At 46.8% G+C, this 17,115-nt stretch overlaps 2 protein-coding genes across 4 annotated transcripts in view; one reads left to right on the forward strand and one right to left on the reverse strand.

The window, feature by feature from the left end:
* The window catches only part of MNAT1 (MNAT1 component of CDK activating kinase), a 132,091-nt gene extending 125,000 nt beyond the window's left edge, over window positions 1–7,091 (forward strand). The window contains exon 8 of the mRNA XM_082059280.1: window positions 6,590–7,091. Within this exon, the coding sequence (XP_081915406.1) occupies window positions 6,590–6,710 (121 nt within the window). The 3' untranslated portion in view covers window positions 6,711–7,091. The remainder of the gene's footprint in view (window positions 1–6,589) is intronic.
* Window positions 7,092–10,122: 3,031 nt separating this feature from the next.
* TRMT5 (tRNA methyltransferase 5) lies at window positions 10,123–17,002 on the reverse strand. 3 transcript variants are annotated; one of them, XM_082059274.1, is made up of 6 exons: window positions 16,935–17,002; window positions 15,567–15,721; window positions 13,899–14,548; window positions 13,412–13,536; window positions 11,257–11,911; window positions 10,123–10,428 (listed from the first exon to the last, which is right to left on the reverse strand). In XM_082059274.1, the coding sequence occupies exons 2-6, from the start codon at window positions 15,632–15,634 to the stop codon at window positions 10,355–10,357; spliced, it is 1,572 nt and encodes a 523-aa protein (XP_081915400.1). In that variant the 5' UTR covers window positions 15,635–15,721; window positions 16,935–17,002; the 3' UTR covers window positions 10,123–10,354. The 3 variants fall into 3 exon arrangements, with proteins under 3 accessions (XP_081915400.1, XP_081915401.1, XP_081915402.1); XM_082059275.1 differs by lacking the exon at window positions 16,935–17,002 and adding an exon at window positions 16,365–16,658; XM_082059276.1 differs by lacking the exon at window positions 15,567–15,721 and having other exon boundaries at window positions 16,935–16,987.
* Window positions 17,003–17,115: the final 113 nt, after the last annotated feature.

The following is a 17,115-nucleotide window of genomic DNA, read 5'->3' on the forward strand; positions in this document are numbered from 1 at the left end:
AATAAAACCCCTGGTACAGGCAATTAGATATATCTTACACTTTATGTATGTGTTTCACCATTAAAAGAGGAAGCAGTTTATGTGAAACATCAAATAAAAGTGCCTTAATCTTTCTGTTAAACGCTCCGGCGATTCTTTTATTGCAGCAGCTGTTGGGTGCAGAGCCCCAAGGTGCTGCCGGGAGACAAAGAGGAATAATTCATGCCCGATTTCTACCTTTGGAGCCAGGACCGGCTTTATCAGAGACAGCTGTTTCACGGCTAATCTTCCTTATGTTTTTCCTCCTTCAGTGTCTGGTAGCAGACTTCTGTGCTGTTCCATCTTAGCTGTGGCAGACCTGCTTTATTTTAATGTTAAAGAACTTGGTTTTCACCACGCGCAGCTGACATGTGTTCCTGCCCAGAGACACTCTGACTGCGTTTGAAACAAATTGCTGGTTAGAAAAAGTAGATGGAAGAGGCTAAAAAGGATCACTAGAGGTCCCAGATTTCTTTTATTGATTTGGGTAGGTTGGAGGTTTCTTGGCTTTTCTGCAGGGAAAAGTTATTTCTGGTAGAACGGAGTTCTTCCCTTAAAAGACCTAAAACTGAGAAATAAAAGTTCTAGGAGCCGTGAACTCAAACTCAAAATTAAGCATTTTTTTCTTAAATCATTACTGCAATAGAGCCCCATTAGAGTCAGGAGGCATCTGATGTTGAGGAATTTATTGCAAAGACTTTAACTCTTATTGGAAAGTTGGTTGAAGTTTCCCTCTGAAGTAAAGGGGGGAAGAAATACTCAAACATCATTTAAGTACAGATATGTTTGTTTCCAGGCAATGGAAATGTCATCAAAGGTTCTTCTGTAGCCAGAGCTGCATTGTGGTGGATGTCGACGGACTTTTCCTTGTACCCCTGCACTATGGGCTGTATGTGGTCTTGTGCTGCTACAAGATTAACAGGTGGCATAATCCGGTTAAAAATGTATTTTGTTTCTGTCTGCCTTTGGATCTGTTGGGTTGAGACCTTGGCATGCTTAGCAGTTTCTTGACATTCACATCGATTGCTGCAATTGTATGCAGAAAAACAACCAACCAACCAACCAAACCCCACCAACAACCACCACCAAAACAACCACCACCCCCCCTCTGCTCTTGCATTTGCTGCCCGTTTGATGGTGCTTCCAGCAGACCCCAAACCATGATAACTTGCTGTCCATTTTATTGACTTCATGTTCACATTGAAATTAAAGTAATTAAAGCAGTTCCTATGTGTTTATCAACTAGATAATGTCTTGGTTCCTTGAGGCAGCCACGGACCTACTCCTTTCCAAGGATCGATTTTCCACGTTCAACTGTTAAATGTATTTCTCCCTTTAGTCGTCGTTTCCCTGGAGGAGCAGAGCTGCTGTGGGTGTCTCGCTGCCGTGGGGGCTGGAATTGTGACCTTGGCCATGGGACAAGGCCGGCAGGAGGGGACAAGTTGGGTTTGTGAGGAGCCTTTGCCGAGTTGAGTAGCAGTTGCGTTAGATGTTGGAACGGGCCGTGCTGGCTGCTGTGCGGCGGGAATTCCGGACACCGGTAATAGCCTTTTTGTTTTTTAAGATCTGAATATGATGAGAGTGCCCAAAGGGTGTCTGTTAAAATAGATGAGCCGCTGCTTTTTGACTTGTGAGGGCTGGGAATAGGGCTTGTAGCTGGTTTGCAGAGGATGAATCGCTGTTCTGAGCTACTACTTTGAGTAGCGGCTTTGTGCGTCGTGATTTTGTCCTACCTTAGACAGGACAGTCTCTGAGGGAGGGAGAGCTGCACTGTATTTGAATAACACCCAGCGAAAGCCTGTTCCCAAATGAATTTCCCAGGGCTGTTTAACGAAGAACAGCAATGAACTCATCTTGTTTTATAAGCAAATTCTGCTTTGGCTGCATGGACTGACTGCGTGGTAGAACCGGTTCAAACAAAACCAGCGTTGCTTGGAGGAGCTTGGTTTTTACCTGCTCAGCGGCTATAGAGGAACCCAGACCACACATTCCTCACCAAAAAACAGGCCAGAGAAAATCCAATTTCTTATGTGCTGTTCTCATCTGATAAAACTCCATCTCTGCAAGAATACTTTGAATAATGCATCGATAGCTCATCTTGGAGACTTGGTAAATCTAATGAAAATACTGTCTCCAGAAGGGCTCAGGAATGCAGCATCTGCTACTGCCTTACACAGTTTTCCAGACTGTACTATTTTGCTTGCTTTCATGCAACCACTATTTATTATTTAAATGATTAATCTGGAGAATTTCCCAGATCTAATGTCTGCTCCATTACTTTCTGTCTTGGATACTGCAGATAATCAGATGAGCAGTAAATCTATTCTGTGGAATAGAATTACATTATGGGTTTTTTTTTTTGTCAACGACTTGTGAGTGATTTTTCTTTTCTTCACCTCCATAAAATACCTAATAGATCAAAACCAGTAAAGTCTGTGTGCCAAATACACAGCACTCCACATGTACCTCCGCTGATGCATCTGCAGAAATACCAGTGGGAGCGTGTTTGTCTCAGGTAGACGGGGGAAGGTTGCGTGAAATAACCCCGAGCGCTGATACTTCCAGTTGGGTGGGTGGAGGGAAGTCCTGGGGGGTTTATTTGGCTTGTTGGTTGGATGTTTTGGGATTTTTTGATTGTATTTTAATTGTTTTTAGCGTGGTCTGAGCGTGCTGTTTTCTCCATCATTTCTGATTGTTTCTGAAGCCTTTGCTGAATTTCGACCGCCACGTCGAGCAGGGAGGGGACCGTGTCCCAGTGGTCTTGGGTGTTTCCATCTGATGAGCTGGTGTTGGGTCCCCTAGATCTTGGAACCGGTGATGCCAAGTGGTGCTGGGCTGGAAAGGCACAAGACCTGAACTTCACCTCATTAATGTTTACAGATATATAAAGGGTGAGTGTCAGGAGGGTGGAGCCAGGCTCTTCTCGGTGATAACCAATGGTAGGACAACGGGCAATAGGGACAAACTGGAACACAAAAGGTTCCACTTAAATATGAGAAGAAACTTCTTCTCAGTGAGGGTGGCAGAGCCTGGAACAGGCTGCCCAGGGTGGGTTGTGAAGTCTCCTACTCTGCAGACATTCCAACCCGCCTGGACACCTTCCTGTGTAACCTCATCTGGGTGTTCCTGCTCCATGGGGGGATTGGACTGGATATTTTGAGGTCCCTTCCAATCCCTGACATTCTGTGATTCTGTGATTCACCAGCGGTCCCAGTCCTTCCTGATGAAGTGATGGGGACCTGGCCTTCGGAAAAGTGAAGACACAAAGCAAACCCACCCTCAGCTTGATTGGGAGCCTCTGCGCTAAGTGTGAATTACACCTTTTTCCCTTGAAAACAGGAGGCTTTTTTTTCCCGCGTGGTGATGAGAAACTAAAGGTCAGGAATGAGCCCCCGAAGGCTCGCGGAGAACAAAATACGATGTGTCTTACCTGATGTGGATGGGGAAGATCAACACCCAGTGGCTGCAGAGGAGGGAAGGGGCTTGTTTGGGCACGACGGGGAAACCGTGGGGCAGAGAACACACAGCCCTTCAGCCCTGCTCAAAAATATAGTGCAGGCTTTTTTTAACTTCAGAGTTTGGGCTGCCCTCAGTAAAAGCAAGTTCCATTAAAAAACCGAGCACCAGAAAAAGCAAACCTCTTTTTCCTGGTTTCTGCTTATAAGATTTACAGGTACTTAAAATAAACCTATGAAAAACAGACCTAGCGCACTGGAATTTGCTAACTAGTGAGAGCAATTACCTCCAGCTCCTAACGGAGCTCGACTCGTTGGAAATAAAACTTGGCAAGCGCTTCTTCCTGCTGCCGGTGTAAAGGTGGACGTGAAAAGATGTGCCAGAAACCCCAGGAATCCTGTTCAGAGAGATGCTCCTGCGAAGGGCTCGGCTGGATTTGGGTGGCGCAGATGGGGATCGCCGGGGAAAAGCCGGTGGAACATTCACTTCTCATTGTGCGGCTTCAGCGTGGCAGGTTCTTTGCAATTGCCGGGCGTACCACAGTAATTAAATGGGTCAAGAGCAGTAAATGCAGATACTTAACAAGAAAATAAAGACCTCGCTTGACAGCCCGTCGTGCTCGTTTCGCCGGGAGTAAGGAGAATTAATGCAGCTTGCCGTAGTAAAAGTTGACCTGAGCCTTTTTGGCGATGGTTTTGTACGGCTTTCAGAGATCACATTCCCATTAACTAGAATTGCTGTCATAGCTGTAAATCAGGCCCTCTTACAGAACTGATGCCCCGATTTCAAATGACCTAAAAAAAGAGAAACAATAGACTTTGCCCCCCTCCTTCACTGGTATAAGTAATGGAAGATAAAAAGAGTAATAAAAAACACATAACCAACCTTTGTTAAGATAGAAACGTAAAATAATCCTGTTTTCTCCAGGCTGTTCTGTGCATGAGTGGAAAATGATGTTTGCGCAATGAAAACGTGATAGGAGTAAAATCTGAGATTGGAATTGATTTTTATAAGCCCCCCCGGGTTGGAGGGTGGAGCTGGTTCCACAGCAGCGTTTTGAAGGCAATTCTGTGTCCTTGTCTGTATCCCTTCGGCATTCCTGGCCCGGGGAAGGAGCTCCTGTTGCCCGATGCAGTTGTAAAAGGCCATTGGGAAGGATGAGATTTTCCTCCTAAAATACTAAGGGACAAATAATAAGAATGTTTACAAAAATTTTTAAAAAGATCTCTGAAACACATTCTCCCACAAAACCGAAGTTCTCTGCAGGCTCCTTGCAAATTAAGAGACAGCACCAGCTTTGCTGCTGTGTTTGCAGGTCCCCTTTGCGCTAAATGCTATTAAATGGGGTTTTGGTTTAATGTCTGTGCCCGTGCTGATGGGAACAGTGTCCAGCAGCGAGTGGACTCCAACACAGGTCGGTATAAATCACCTGAGCTGAGCCTGGCTTAAACTCAGTCTCAGCTTCAGCATCTCATCAGCAATCACTCGTGTCTGTGCATTGCGGTTATTAGGTGCAAGAAAGACAGTTTTAAAACTGTAATTAATCATTTCTGAGTAACCTCTTTTTCTACACATTTATGGCATCAATGGGTATGACTGTTTATTATGTCTTACCTATAAAATCTGACCGGTTTTATATACTCTTTATGGAAACAGTGTACAGTCATAAATTAAAAGATGCAACTGTTTTGGATATTTTACTGGTGGTCCTGTATTTTCCTGCCAAAAGTGCAGCTGTTTTAGGTTTCTCGGGATAACATCATAAAAGGCTGTATGCGTTTTGCAAGTTTATGCTTGAATTGCCAAGCCAGAGGTGGAATGACTCAACCTTCCCAGGAGCAACATGTACCAAGTGATGAATCAAAGCAGCTCAGTGCCTCGCATGGCCGCTGTGAAAAGCGCTTCTCATTTACGGTATTTTATCTGCTGTTCTGAATTTGAGACGGTCGTTGTGCTGTGTGCACTAGGCTGCGGTCTGTCTTTGTGTTTGGTGGGGTTTTGGTGCAGAACTAACTGAGAATCGGGTATTTTACCTGTCTTACGTGAGGTGCAAGAGCTCTAGAGCATTGAATGAAACCATTCAAGCCCCCAAGAAAGCACCTCAAGTGGGATCTCTCGGCACCCAGGGCTGGGTTGGAGCCCTTGGATGGAGCGAAGGGACCAAAGAGCTCACAGTGGCGTGTTCATATGTCAGCTCATCGGTCCAGCTGGTTTGGTGTAGAATCAGATCGCTCTGCAAGTGGGTGATGATGCTTAATTAATGAAGTTTAGAGGCTTCTTTAGCCGAAAAGTCGATGACAGCCTCCTCTAGATCTAATTCCCTGGTGCCAGTGGACTTGCTCCAGATACAGATAAGCCTGTGGGCAGAAAGTTCAGCCCTGCAACCGGCACAGTCGGCTCTGGGGAGCACCTGGTGCCAACCGGGCAGAACTGAAACCCTCTGAGTCCAGTGGGAGGGCAGGAAAGCTTGTGTTGTCACAGAATCACAGGGTGGTTGGGGTTGAAGGGGCCTCTGGGGATCATCCAGTCCAACCCACCTGCTGACGCAGGATCACCAGAGCAGATCACACAGGAAGGTGTCCAGGTGGGTTTGAATGTCTCCAGAGAAGGAGACTCCACACCCGCTCTGGGCAGCCTGGGCCAGGCTCTGGCACCTCACAGCAAAGAAGTTTCTCGTCATGTTCAGATGGAACCTCCTGTGCTTCAGTCTGTGCCTGTTGCCCCTCACCCTGTCACTGGGCACCACTGAAGGGAGTCTGGTCCATCCTCTTGTCATTGGTACTGGACGAAGCTACCAAAGGGGGGAAACACAACCTGCCCTCCAGAGTGAGCGCAGAAAATACAACCCAGTGACTGTGCTTAATTCTGTGCAACCTGCTGTGAAGAGCCAAGTTTTTTTGGCCCACTGGTTGGGCATCTTGTCTGAAGGTGCATCAGCATCATCTTTATTTTTACTAATGCAAGTTTCATACTGTGTGTTCATAGTTGTTTGCAGTAGGCAGCTCCATCTCCTTGCTTTCTCCCAAAAAACAGCCTCGACCTCACTGTACTGTGAACTACGCATGCGATTGATGTGCTTATATCTCTCCTGAAGTAATGCTTGTCTTTGGCTTAGGTATCTCAACCACGTGCGAGCCGCCTCTCCGCAGGATCTTGCTGGGGGCTACACTTCTTCTCTTGCCTGTCACCGAGCCCTGCAGGACGCGTTCAGTGGCCTTTTCTGGCACCCCAGTTAGCGGCAGCCTGGGATCAAGGGACACCGCGCCGAGCGAGAGGCAAATCAAGCCAGCAACGGTTGGGTAAAATTGCTGCCATGTGCACAAAGGCTAAACTGCAGTCACTTTCCTGTGTGAAACCAGCTGTGTTTAAGTGCTAAAGGGGAAAAAAAAAAGACGACGTCTGCACGAGAGCTTTGTAAAATGGTAGGTACATTTTTGTGGAGGGGGAAACTCGTTAGTCATGTGGCACTTTGCTGAGGGAGGCTGAAGCAATAAGCCACATCTAATGGAAGATGTGAATAACTCAGCTGTGTATGTTTGAGGTTTAAAGAAATACACTTGTAAATTTTTTTTAAATAAAGCCAGGCTTTTTTATTAAAGTTTGTGGTTTTACTCTTATTGCAGGGTTTTATTTGCACAAGCATTTAAATACCATTTTGATTATAACATTTAGTGTCAATATTCAAGCCTACATTTTCTTCCCATAAAACTCGTTTCCCCAGTTGAGACGAGTGGGTTTTCCCTCCTGCCAGCTGGAGATGAGAAGCCCTGGAACTGTGCTGACACGACTCTTATGCGGGATCCATCCTGATGTCACTTGGTTCTTACCTTTGTCTGGAAAGCAAATTTTTAGCTGAAAGTCTTTCCACTGGGTTCCTGTAGAAGGGATCTAAGAAGCCTTGATAGGTTGTTAAAGTAGCCAAAATTGCTTTCATTTTTTTCACGTTTACCTCTGTTTGCAACTTTTCTGTTGTGTTCAGGAGCTCCTTTTGGCAGGAACACCCCTTTGGCTTTTGGGGTGGCACTTGCCACTCAATCATCTGCTTTTACCAATTCCTTCCCCTCTCCTTGTTGCGGGATGTAGACTAATGGCAGCAGAGATGGGCTCCCTGTGGCAGGATGGTCTTTGCCACCCGTGTGTACAAACTGCAGGAGACGGGGACCTGCTCGGGAGTGAAGCCCGGACCATGTTTTACAGATCGCCCATTAATAGTTGTTGAAAACTGCTCTGAGGAGTGGACTAAATGAATGTATTTTTTCTATGTTGTAATAAATAGAAGAATAAGGTCTATTTCAGGCTCGGTGCTCCCTTTATTAGGGAAAGTGGAGGGAAGCGCCAAAATTTCCTTTGCTGTTTCTCTGAAATGCCGTTGTTTGCACCCAGAATAGTTGCCGACAGGTGAGGTTACACACCCCCTGCCCAGGGCAGGTGGCCTGGCCCTCGACTGACATCCCGTGCGGTGCCTGTGAGAGACTCAAATGCTTGCGCTTGTGTTGTCATCTAGTCCTGGGACGAGCGCTGCTTTCTGCCTGCAGCCCTTCCGCCTTTCCCCTCAGCCCTATGGCCCGAGAGCTGACATTTCTCCATTTATTTATCCCAGGATAAACGAGACAGCAGCAGAACTCTGGGGATTGAGCTCAGGACCCTGGGAGGGAGCAGCAGCAACCGGGAGGCATCTGTGCGATTCTGGGTCCACCCAGACGGGTAAAGATAAACCTCACTGATGATCTTTTATTTTTCTGAAGAGAGCCTCAAGATCATCAAGTCCAACTGTAACCCAACTCTGGCACTGAACCACGTCCCTAAGAACCTCATCTAAACGTCTTTTAAACACCTCCAGGGATGGTGACTCCACCACTGCCCTGGGCAGCCTGTTCCAATGCCCGACAACCCTTTCTGTGAAGAATTTTGTCCTAATATCCAATCTAAACCTCCCCTGGTGCAACTTCAGGCCATTTCATCTCTTGCAACTTGGGAGAAGAGACCAACACCCTCCATGCTCCAACCTCCTTTCAGGTAGCTGTAGACAGTGATAAGGTCTCCCCTCAGCCTCCTGTTCTCCAGGCTGAACCCCCCAGTTCCCTCAGCTGCTCTGCATCAGACTTGTGCTCCAGACCCCTCACCAGCTTTGTTGCCTCCTCTGAACTCTTTCCAGTATCTCAGTGTCCCTCTTACGATGATATTCTCAGTTTATAAAGCCTAAGGTCATTGCCCTAATGAATGCAGAGCTGCATATGCGTATTAATTTGTGTCATGTTGTGTCATGTCAACTTGTGTGCACCTTGGCTATCATTTGCTATTTCACGTGGAAGGGTTATACGCAAAAGTGGCAACCGTGCAGAAATCTAGAGAACCCCTGGTTACGAGTAAAGCTGCATCTAATCCATTGGCTGGCATCTAAACTGAAGTTATGCTGCTGAAATAACAACGGCATTTAATCCTTAAGTGAACAAAACTTCTCAGAACTAAAATCCTTCCCTGCCCTGGGATACTTAAGTCACACGCTAAAAATCAGAGTTATGTAGTTGACTTGCCTGACACAAAACCGGTGATCACAGCCAGGTTTCTGGGAGCGCAGTAGTGCCAAGAAGCCCTAAATTTGTACTGGGAGGCAACGCGCGCAGTCGAAGGGACCTGCGGTCTCCGGCAGTACAGACAGATGCATTAGCACAGATCGTACGGTGACTGCATTGTTACTGTGACCATGTCCTTCCAGCAGCATCAATGGCCTTATTGCTCCAGCAGCGTTCTCACAGGTTTCAAAAGCACTGCCTGAGGGAAAAGCTGTCACATAGAGCCACGAGGAAAACAAATCCATGGGCCTTAGCGGTTGTCTGGGGGAGAACCAAGAGAGCAGTTTGCAGGCCCTGGTGATGGAGCCACAGCAGCAGAACCAGGCAGGGGGACAGACACGGGGTAACGGAGTTGCTAGGAGTGAGCACTGAGCTTGGACAGAAGGAAAATATCTGAACTGAGAAGGGAATCTGAGTTCTCTGTCCAAATAAACTACTTGTGGTTGACATTGCCCAACAATAGTTTGGATGGGTAAGAACAGGAAATCAAAGGCAGAGGGTTTTTGAATCCCTGCAGGATACAGACAGCGCCCCGGGACTGCGGCAGAGGAGCAGTCGGAGAGGTGGGGGAGCTGGGAGGCGGCGCAGGCCCAGAAGCCACAGACGTGGCCATGAGACACGAGACCTGTTCAGCCAGGTACTGGTGTTCAGTCTAGAGCTTTAACGCAAGCGTGGACTTAATCTGCGACTGTGCAAACGGCACGAGAGCCCTTCCTGCCTTAATGGTGGGTAAACACTAAGTTAAGAGTCAACTAATCCCTAACTAAATCTCAGTGTTAAAAAGCATTTACTATTTGGGCCTTTTTGTATCTTGGGCTAAGTTTTTGAAAGGTTATCTTGCTTACACAAGCGCTTGCTTACACCATTTATTCTTAAAACACCAAACCCATTTGTCAAAGAGAACCCAGTGCAGGGGTTATACAAGTCATCTTGCTAGACCTGAAAAAATACAAGAATCTGTTTTCACCACGGACTGCACATTATCGAAATAACACAGCAGAAAACTATCCTGGTGTGTGCCACTGAATTATCACGAGGCCTGAAACAATAGAGAGCAGAAAAGTACAAAAACACATCGATTACAAAAAAGCAAAGTTTTATTTTTTTGTAGTAACAGCAACTTCTTTATTGATCCCACAATTAAAAAAAAGGTAAATGCTCACTAAGGAAAGCTGCAACATGCATTACGCATCTCGGCACCTGAGATGGGTAACATAGATATGTTTCAAGTAATTCAAGGGGTAAACCAGAGGTAAACTAAGTGTATCTTACATAAACCACTAAAGTAGTTACCATTACTCTCATCTTCAACTCTTCTTCAGCTCCAGCTCTTCTTCAGAAGCATCTTTGCTGGTACACAGACGTTTAGAGGCTGGGTTTGCTGGAACGTTAGAAAAAGTAAGTTATTTACTGTACAATAAACAGACTGAACTGAACCACAAGCCTTGAACACTTAAGGGATTTAACGGGAAGAGATGAGAGTTAAAATCAGGATTAACAGTCACGAATGAGAACTGTTACAGCAATAATGGGGGGTCTTTACTAAATGCCAAAAAAGACTTAGAAAAAACTTGTGTTGAGCTACATTTTGACCTACATCTCAGTGCTACCCAACAACAGCGCAAAAATAAGTTTCATGGCATTAAAAGCTTTATCAAAACGTCCTTTGCCCCAGTTCATGTAACTGCAAACTGAAAGCCCCCACCTTTGTCATGCAGTGCAAAGCCCAAGATCACTTGAAACCAACTGCCCTCCACAAGAACTTCAAGAAAAAAATGACCCATTATATATATTAAAAAAAAAAATCAAATTCAACATCAAAGATCTCTAAGGATATCTATTTCTCGATTAAATTGTACAGAACCGGGTTGTGCTGATGTAGTGACTCCAGACCTAAACTGAGTCTGTGCAAGCGCAAGAAGGTCACTTCGAAGAACGTCATTGTACCCTGGGTCAAAATGAAGCTCCGGTTCATTAGTATTTAGCTGGCAGAAACATGTGCTTGGTGTTGGACACCCTGTCCTCCCCCTGTACAGGATCTAAGGCGTCCAGGTCTGGTTTATGGCCTGTGGGATGATCCTCTCCAGTCCCACCATTTTTGCTGTGGAGGCTCGTGCTGGGATCAGAGCAGCAGGACACAGCTGCGGCACACGTGTGGGCGCTCACGCCCCAACACGGCGTCGCTGTCACGTTAGAGGTTTGTTCCTACCTCCATCAGGGCAGGGCCTCTTGTACAGCACGTCCGCTGGAAGTTGGAAGCTGATGCACAGCATCTCCTTGTTGGGCGCGACATTTCTGACCAGGTAGGTAGAACAGCGGCCAGCTAAGGAGGTTCCCAGCGAAGCCTCAGCACGTTCTTGAATATCTTTGGCCGGGTCGTCGTGTTTGGAGAAACCGTAGCAGTGCACCATGGGAAGGCGAGCGGTGCTGCACGGCTCTCCGGCGAAGAAATGCCTGAAAACATCTAGAAATTCAATAGCCAAAGCTGGCAAATTCATGACTATATGAAAAGAAGTTTTCTGTTCTTCTTTCAGAAGCGGGAGTTCTTTACTGAGCTCCTCTCTTACTGGCCCCAGCAGGAACTCCCTGCCATCCATGTTGAATGCTTTTATCTTCTTCTCTACCTTGTTCAGTTTGCAGTTGTGCAGCAACCACTTGTAGGACTCAGGATTGAGATCGTTTGCAAACACCTGGCATTTTTTCTTTGCTGCTGGAATAGCAAAAGGTCCAATCCCAGCAAAGACATCGAAAAGGACATCACCGGGCTTTAAAAGCTCAACGATACGGCCGTGTTCTGTGGAAAGACGTGGGTTCCAGTAGACTTTAGAAAAGTCCAATTCATATGCAATGTTATTTTCTTTGACCTGAAAGTCCAGAACATTTGGTTAAGCCTCTGCATTCAAATTCCACACGTTTAAGCATTTTCAGTCATTAAGACAGCTAAAAAACAAGGTGCTTTATCAAAAGGTAATGTGTACATTGACATTTGTCCCATTTGTCGTTCACATGAATCTTGTATAAACAGATCTGCTCATCAGAAATTAGGAATGTTCCAACTGTCAACCCAGATGGCTGGCTTATGCACGTCTCTATCACCAGGTGGAAATAAAGCAGCAACTTAAAATGACCATAAAAAAATAAATCTGAGGCTTTTCAAGAGCTTTGTGGCTGGCTGACAACTCCTTTATTGAAAGCAGACCTTGGGAAGATGCCTCAAAGCCTCCTTAGCAGAGTCCACGTAGTAAATAAGCGTCTGAGAATGATACAGCACAAGAATGGCAGCAGTCAGCCAAATTCAAAGCCACGGGAAGCCAACTCTGCAGTTGGAAAAAATACTGTATTTTATCTCTGAAGGTGACAGAGTCTGGAAACTGATCCAAACCCAAACTTTGAGATGACCACTATCTTAAGAACAGACCTAAAAAGAAACAGCATTTAGTCAGATGAGAATGGGATGCAAGATAACGCTCACTTTGCACCGCCACACTTGAATTGTGCGACTCTGAAGTGAAGTGACTTCGGATCCAAGTCACTGCATCATTTACTCTCCAGCAAGAAACACACTGACGTGTATCTGTGCTCCTGGGTGTGCAGCTCAGCGGTGAGCCAGCTGTGTGCTTAATGACCTAGTAACAATCTGCATAATATTTGATTATCGCCTCTGCCTGACGATTCACATGCCTTCTCTGTGCATGCACAGGATGTTCTACCAAGCCGTTCAACTTTTTTATTTAGTAATCTAATGTTGTCTCTTCTAAAAGTATAAAACTGGCAACAGTTAGGATTTATTTTTTGTCAAAACAGTGGCCAATTTTCCAGCTAAAGAGAAGAAACCCGATGTGAAGAACACTTGGCAGTTACATAGTGCTTTTCACCTGAAAAATGTCAAAAGAGGAGAGATGAGGTTTGTCTTGCTGCTGACAGAAAAGGAAAAAGGCATAGGCAAAAACTTGCCTAAGCTGCAAAGCCACTGAGATTTAGAAACACAGTCATACGTTCTGTGCCCACCACTGTACAAGGATTGATGAAACTAAGAAATATATATTTTGATATATATATCGTTTGAGAAATACCCCTTGCTACAAGTTTGTAATTAGTATCTCTGTAAGAAACCTTCACTGAAATCTTGGCTGTGAACTTGAAAAAATACTTCATGAGCTCTGTGGTTGTGGGTTTGCTCTTGGCAGGCCAGGACAAATGAACGTAGATGTAACTGCCAACTCTTGCACTCTAAAAGGAGTGTCGGGAAAGGGCACCGTGCAAAGAAATGGTCTTAATAGCATCTCTCCATCACATTTTTCCAGTAGATGCCTTTGGGTTTTAACATACAAATTCAAAAGAACAGGGGGAAAAAAACCCTGTACCTTAGTTACCAGGTTGCTGTCTCCAGCGAGCACTTCCATTTGAAAATTTCTGTACGTGCTGTCAATAATATTGGTTTTATTCACTACACAGGTGATTCCCGGATTCTTGTCAATTATAACCTCTCCTGAAAGAGAGGGCAAAAGATATTCCGGTTAAGGGAATAAAACCTTTTACTGCTCTACAAGAGATATAAATGCTGCTGTTTACAGTTAAATTAACAAAAGTAAGCATGTATTAGAACAACCTCCCAAAGCTCAGTGAAGTGAGACCACAATAAGAGCAGAGGACTGTGCCTTCCATGCACAGCTACAGCATCAGGCTGTTGAAAGTCAAAGGCTATTGAAAGTCAAAATATAAAGCAATGAAAAGCACTCAAAATTTTTCTTTGTACAGGTAATAACTTATCAGTAGAATAATTGTTAAAATATGTTTTAACAACATTCAAAATATACGCATTACTTTTTTGAGAAGAGTTGTTTTACCTACCGATCAAATGTCTGTACGGTAGCTGATGGTCTCTAAGATTCAAATGAGCGATGTGACCAACACGGCTAAATCCCGAGGTGACTTCCTGACCTTCAGGAAGGACGGCTCGTAGGATCTCCTCCGCCTTGAAGTTCTCATAGGTCAGCTCCAAGTTATACTTGGACACCTCAGGACAAACATCAAGCTGTTTTAATACTTCTTGCTCCGATTCTCCCAATGAGAATTCTGGTATTTTATGAGGATCCAAAATAATAAACCTACTGTCCTCATCTTCTGGATCCTCAACCACTCGCTTTAGACCAGGGCGCTGTAGTACCGTATGTTTTAGAGATTTTACCAAAGCATTTACAATTTCTTTCTTGACTTTAAGAGCTGGAACAAGAACTGTCCTTTTAAAAGCTTCTCTGTTGAGCAGTGTCATCCCCCGCACCTCAGGATTGGGTGAATACAGTTCTAGATCAGCTTTATCCTCCACAGCTTCAGGCATTGTAAAAAACCTATTTTTTTCAGCTGCTACAAAGAGCCCAGGTATTCTGCCAGAATATTGTGCCAATAGCATCCAAACTGCTGGAAATGATGTATGTGATGCAGCTGCCCTAAAATGATTAGTTTTCAGTAGTCTGGCAGAGTATCCAAATCTCCATAAAGTCCTAGAAGAGAAATTATTCATTTTATAGACATTATGTAATCATTCCATTAAAAAGGCTGCAAATCACATGGATTTGCTGTTCTCTTAAACTAGAATTTCCATCTGTACCAAACAATCCACAATAGTTTAGTAAAACTCTTTATTATAAATTATATACTACAAATTTCTGTCCGTTTGCAAATGTATTTTTAGACCTAAACATTAACTAACTTTAAGCAGTGAGAGAATCCCGCCCTGCCCAAATACAGTGACCTCTCTTTGTTCAAATAACTGTGATATTAATCCCAGTTAGCCGAATGGAAAAAAGTCTTGATCCTGCTGTTGGATCGCTTCTGCCTCTGATAAAATTCATTACCAAGCAGTAGTTGCTAGACAACAGCTATTAGCAATAGTGGTCATAATCACTCATCAGCAATTTCTGCCTCCTATACCCCCGTGGTAAGGGCTATATGCTCCAGAGTGTCTTTTCTCCATGGGCTGCGTGCCAGAAAGACCATGAATTAAATGCAGAATTCCCCTCAAGGTACAGGGAAGCATTAGTAATGTCTGTCCAAGCGACTGAACCCTTCTCCACAGTTCTCTCATAGGATGGGGACTTGAAAAGTAGCTTTACGCTTCTTTAAACGGTTTCCTCCACTAGAGCCAGTCCAAAGGGGCCCAACTTTTCTGATTCTGTATCAGCTGCCCCTCAACAGGAACCATCAATTCAGGTGGTGTGTGAGGCTGACGTTTCTCCTGACTTCTCAGGAAGTTTGGTTTGAGACCAGGGGTTGACAGGACAGACGCAAACGAGACGCAAACGAAAGGAAACTGGCTCTCTTGCCTGCCCTGGACATGTACACCCCGACACACAGGGCTGCCGCCCTCCTTCGGGGTGACAAGAAAAGGAGCTGTGCCTGACCCTCAGCAATGCTGACCATGCTGCCCTCCTCCCTCCCCCAAATCCCAGCTCCTCACTGGGGCTCCCTACATCCCCCAGCCAGCGCATTTCCCTCAGCCAAGATTTTGGCAAAGCACACCTTCCTTTCCTCATTGACTCAGAAATAAACATTGTGTTCTTCACTTTTATAAAGGAGAAGGATTTCATCCAGGGGCCAGAGCATCCCAGGGTTTTTCTCAGGCACTCAGCTTCACCCCAGCTGGAAACTGCCGGCCTGGTTCAGAATGAGCAAACCTGCAACACAGAAGCCCCCACGTTGGGGCCAGTCATAGAATCACAGAATGTCCTGAGTTGGAAGGGACCCACAAGGATCATCAAGTCCAACTCCTGTCCCTGCACAGGACAACCCCAAAATTCACAAGTGTCCGAGGGTGTTGTCCAGTTGCTTCTTGTGGCCAAGAAGGCAAATGGTCCCTGGGGTGCATTAAGAAGAGTATGACCAGCAGGTCGAGGGAGGTTCTTCCTCCCCCTCTGCTCTGCCCTGGTGAGGCCGCATCTGGAGTATCTGTGTCCAGTTCTGGGCTCCCCAGTTTAACAAGGACAAGGAGTTACTGGAGGGAGTCCAGTGGCGGGCTGTGAAGATGCTGAGGGGTCTGTAGCATCTTTATGAGGAGAGACTGAGAGATCGGAGTCTGTTCAGCTTGAAGAAGAGAAGCTGAGAGGGGATCTCATCAGTGTTTATAAATATCTCAAGGGTGGGTGTTAAGAGGATGGACCAGACTCCTTTCAGTGGTGCCCAGTGGGGCAGCGGGCACAGATTGAAGCACAGGAGGTTCCATCTGAGGACAAATGTCTTTAAACTGAGGGTGCCAGAGCCCTGGACCAGGCTGCCCAGAGAGGTTGTGGAGTCTCCTTCTCTGGAGACATTCAGAGCCACCTGGACACGATCCTGTGCAATCTGCTCTGGTGAACCTGGTTTAGGAGACGGGTTGGACTGGATGATCTCCAGAGGTCCCTTCCAACCCCAACCACTCTGTGACTGTGACTCCTGAATCCTGTCAGGCCTGTGGCCGTGGCCCCTCCCCGCACACGCGCCGTGGCGGGCGGGCCGACCCTTCCCCCAGTGCCCCGGCAGAGCTGCCCGGCCCCGCTCACAACATCCCCGTTTGCCGCATTCTCCCCTCAGCGCGATCTGCGGTAACGCGGGGCCGGGGGCGCTGCTGACGGGACCCGCTCCACCCGGTCCGAGCTCCACCAACACCGGCTTCCCCGGACGGGTCGGAGAAGCGGCCTTCGCCGGGGCGGTGCCGCAGGGCGGGGGCCTCTCCGGGATCCCCTCCCCAAGAGCAGCCGCCGCCTCAGGCCTGAGCGCGGCCCGGGCCGCTGTCCGGGCTGTGCAGGCCGGGCTGTGCAGGCCGGGGGGCGGCGGGGCCGGGCCCGCAGGGTCCCCCAAGGCCTCGGCCGCACCGTTGCCACAGCAACCGCTCCCCAAACCCCCCGCCCTCACCTCATGCCGAGCCCCGCCGCGCGCCGGGACCTTTCTACGTCATCTCCGCCGCCGTGACGCCACGGCGTATGGCCGCGCCGAGGGGAGGGCGGGGCTAGAGCGACGGTCACGCCCCCTAGTCGGCCACGCCCCCCCCCCCCGGCCCGCCCCCGGCGGCGCTGCCTCAGAGCCCAGCGGCGGG

This window comes from Streptopelia decaocto (genome assembly GCF_964273445.1).
Source record: "Streptopelia decaocto genome assembly, chromosome: 7".
NCBI lineage: Eukaryota > Metazoa > Chordata > Aves > Columbiformes > Columbidae > Streptopelia > Streptopelia decaocto.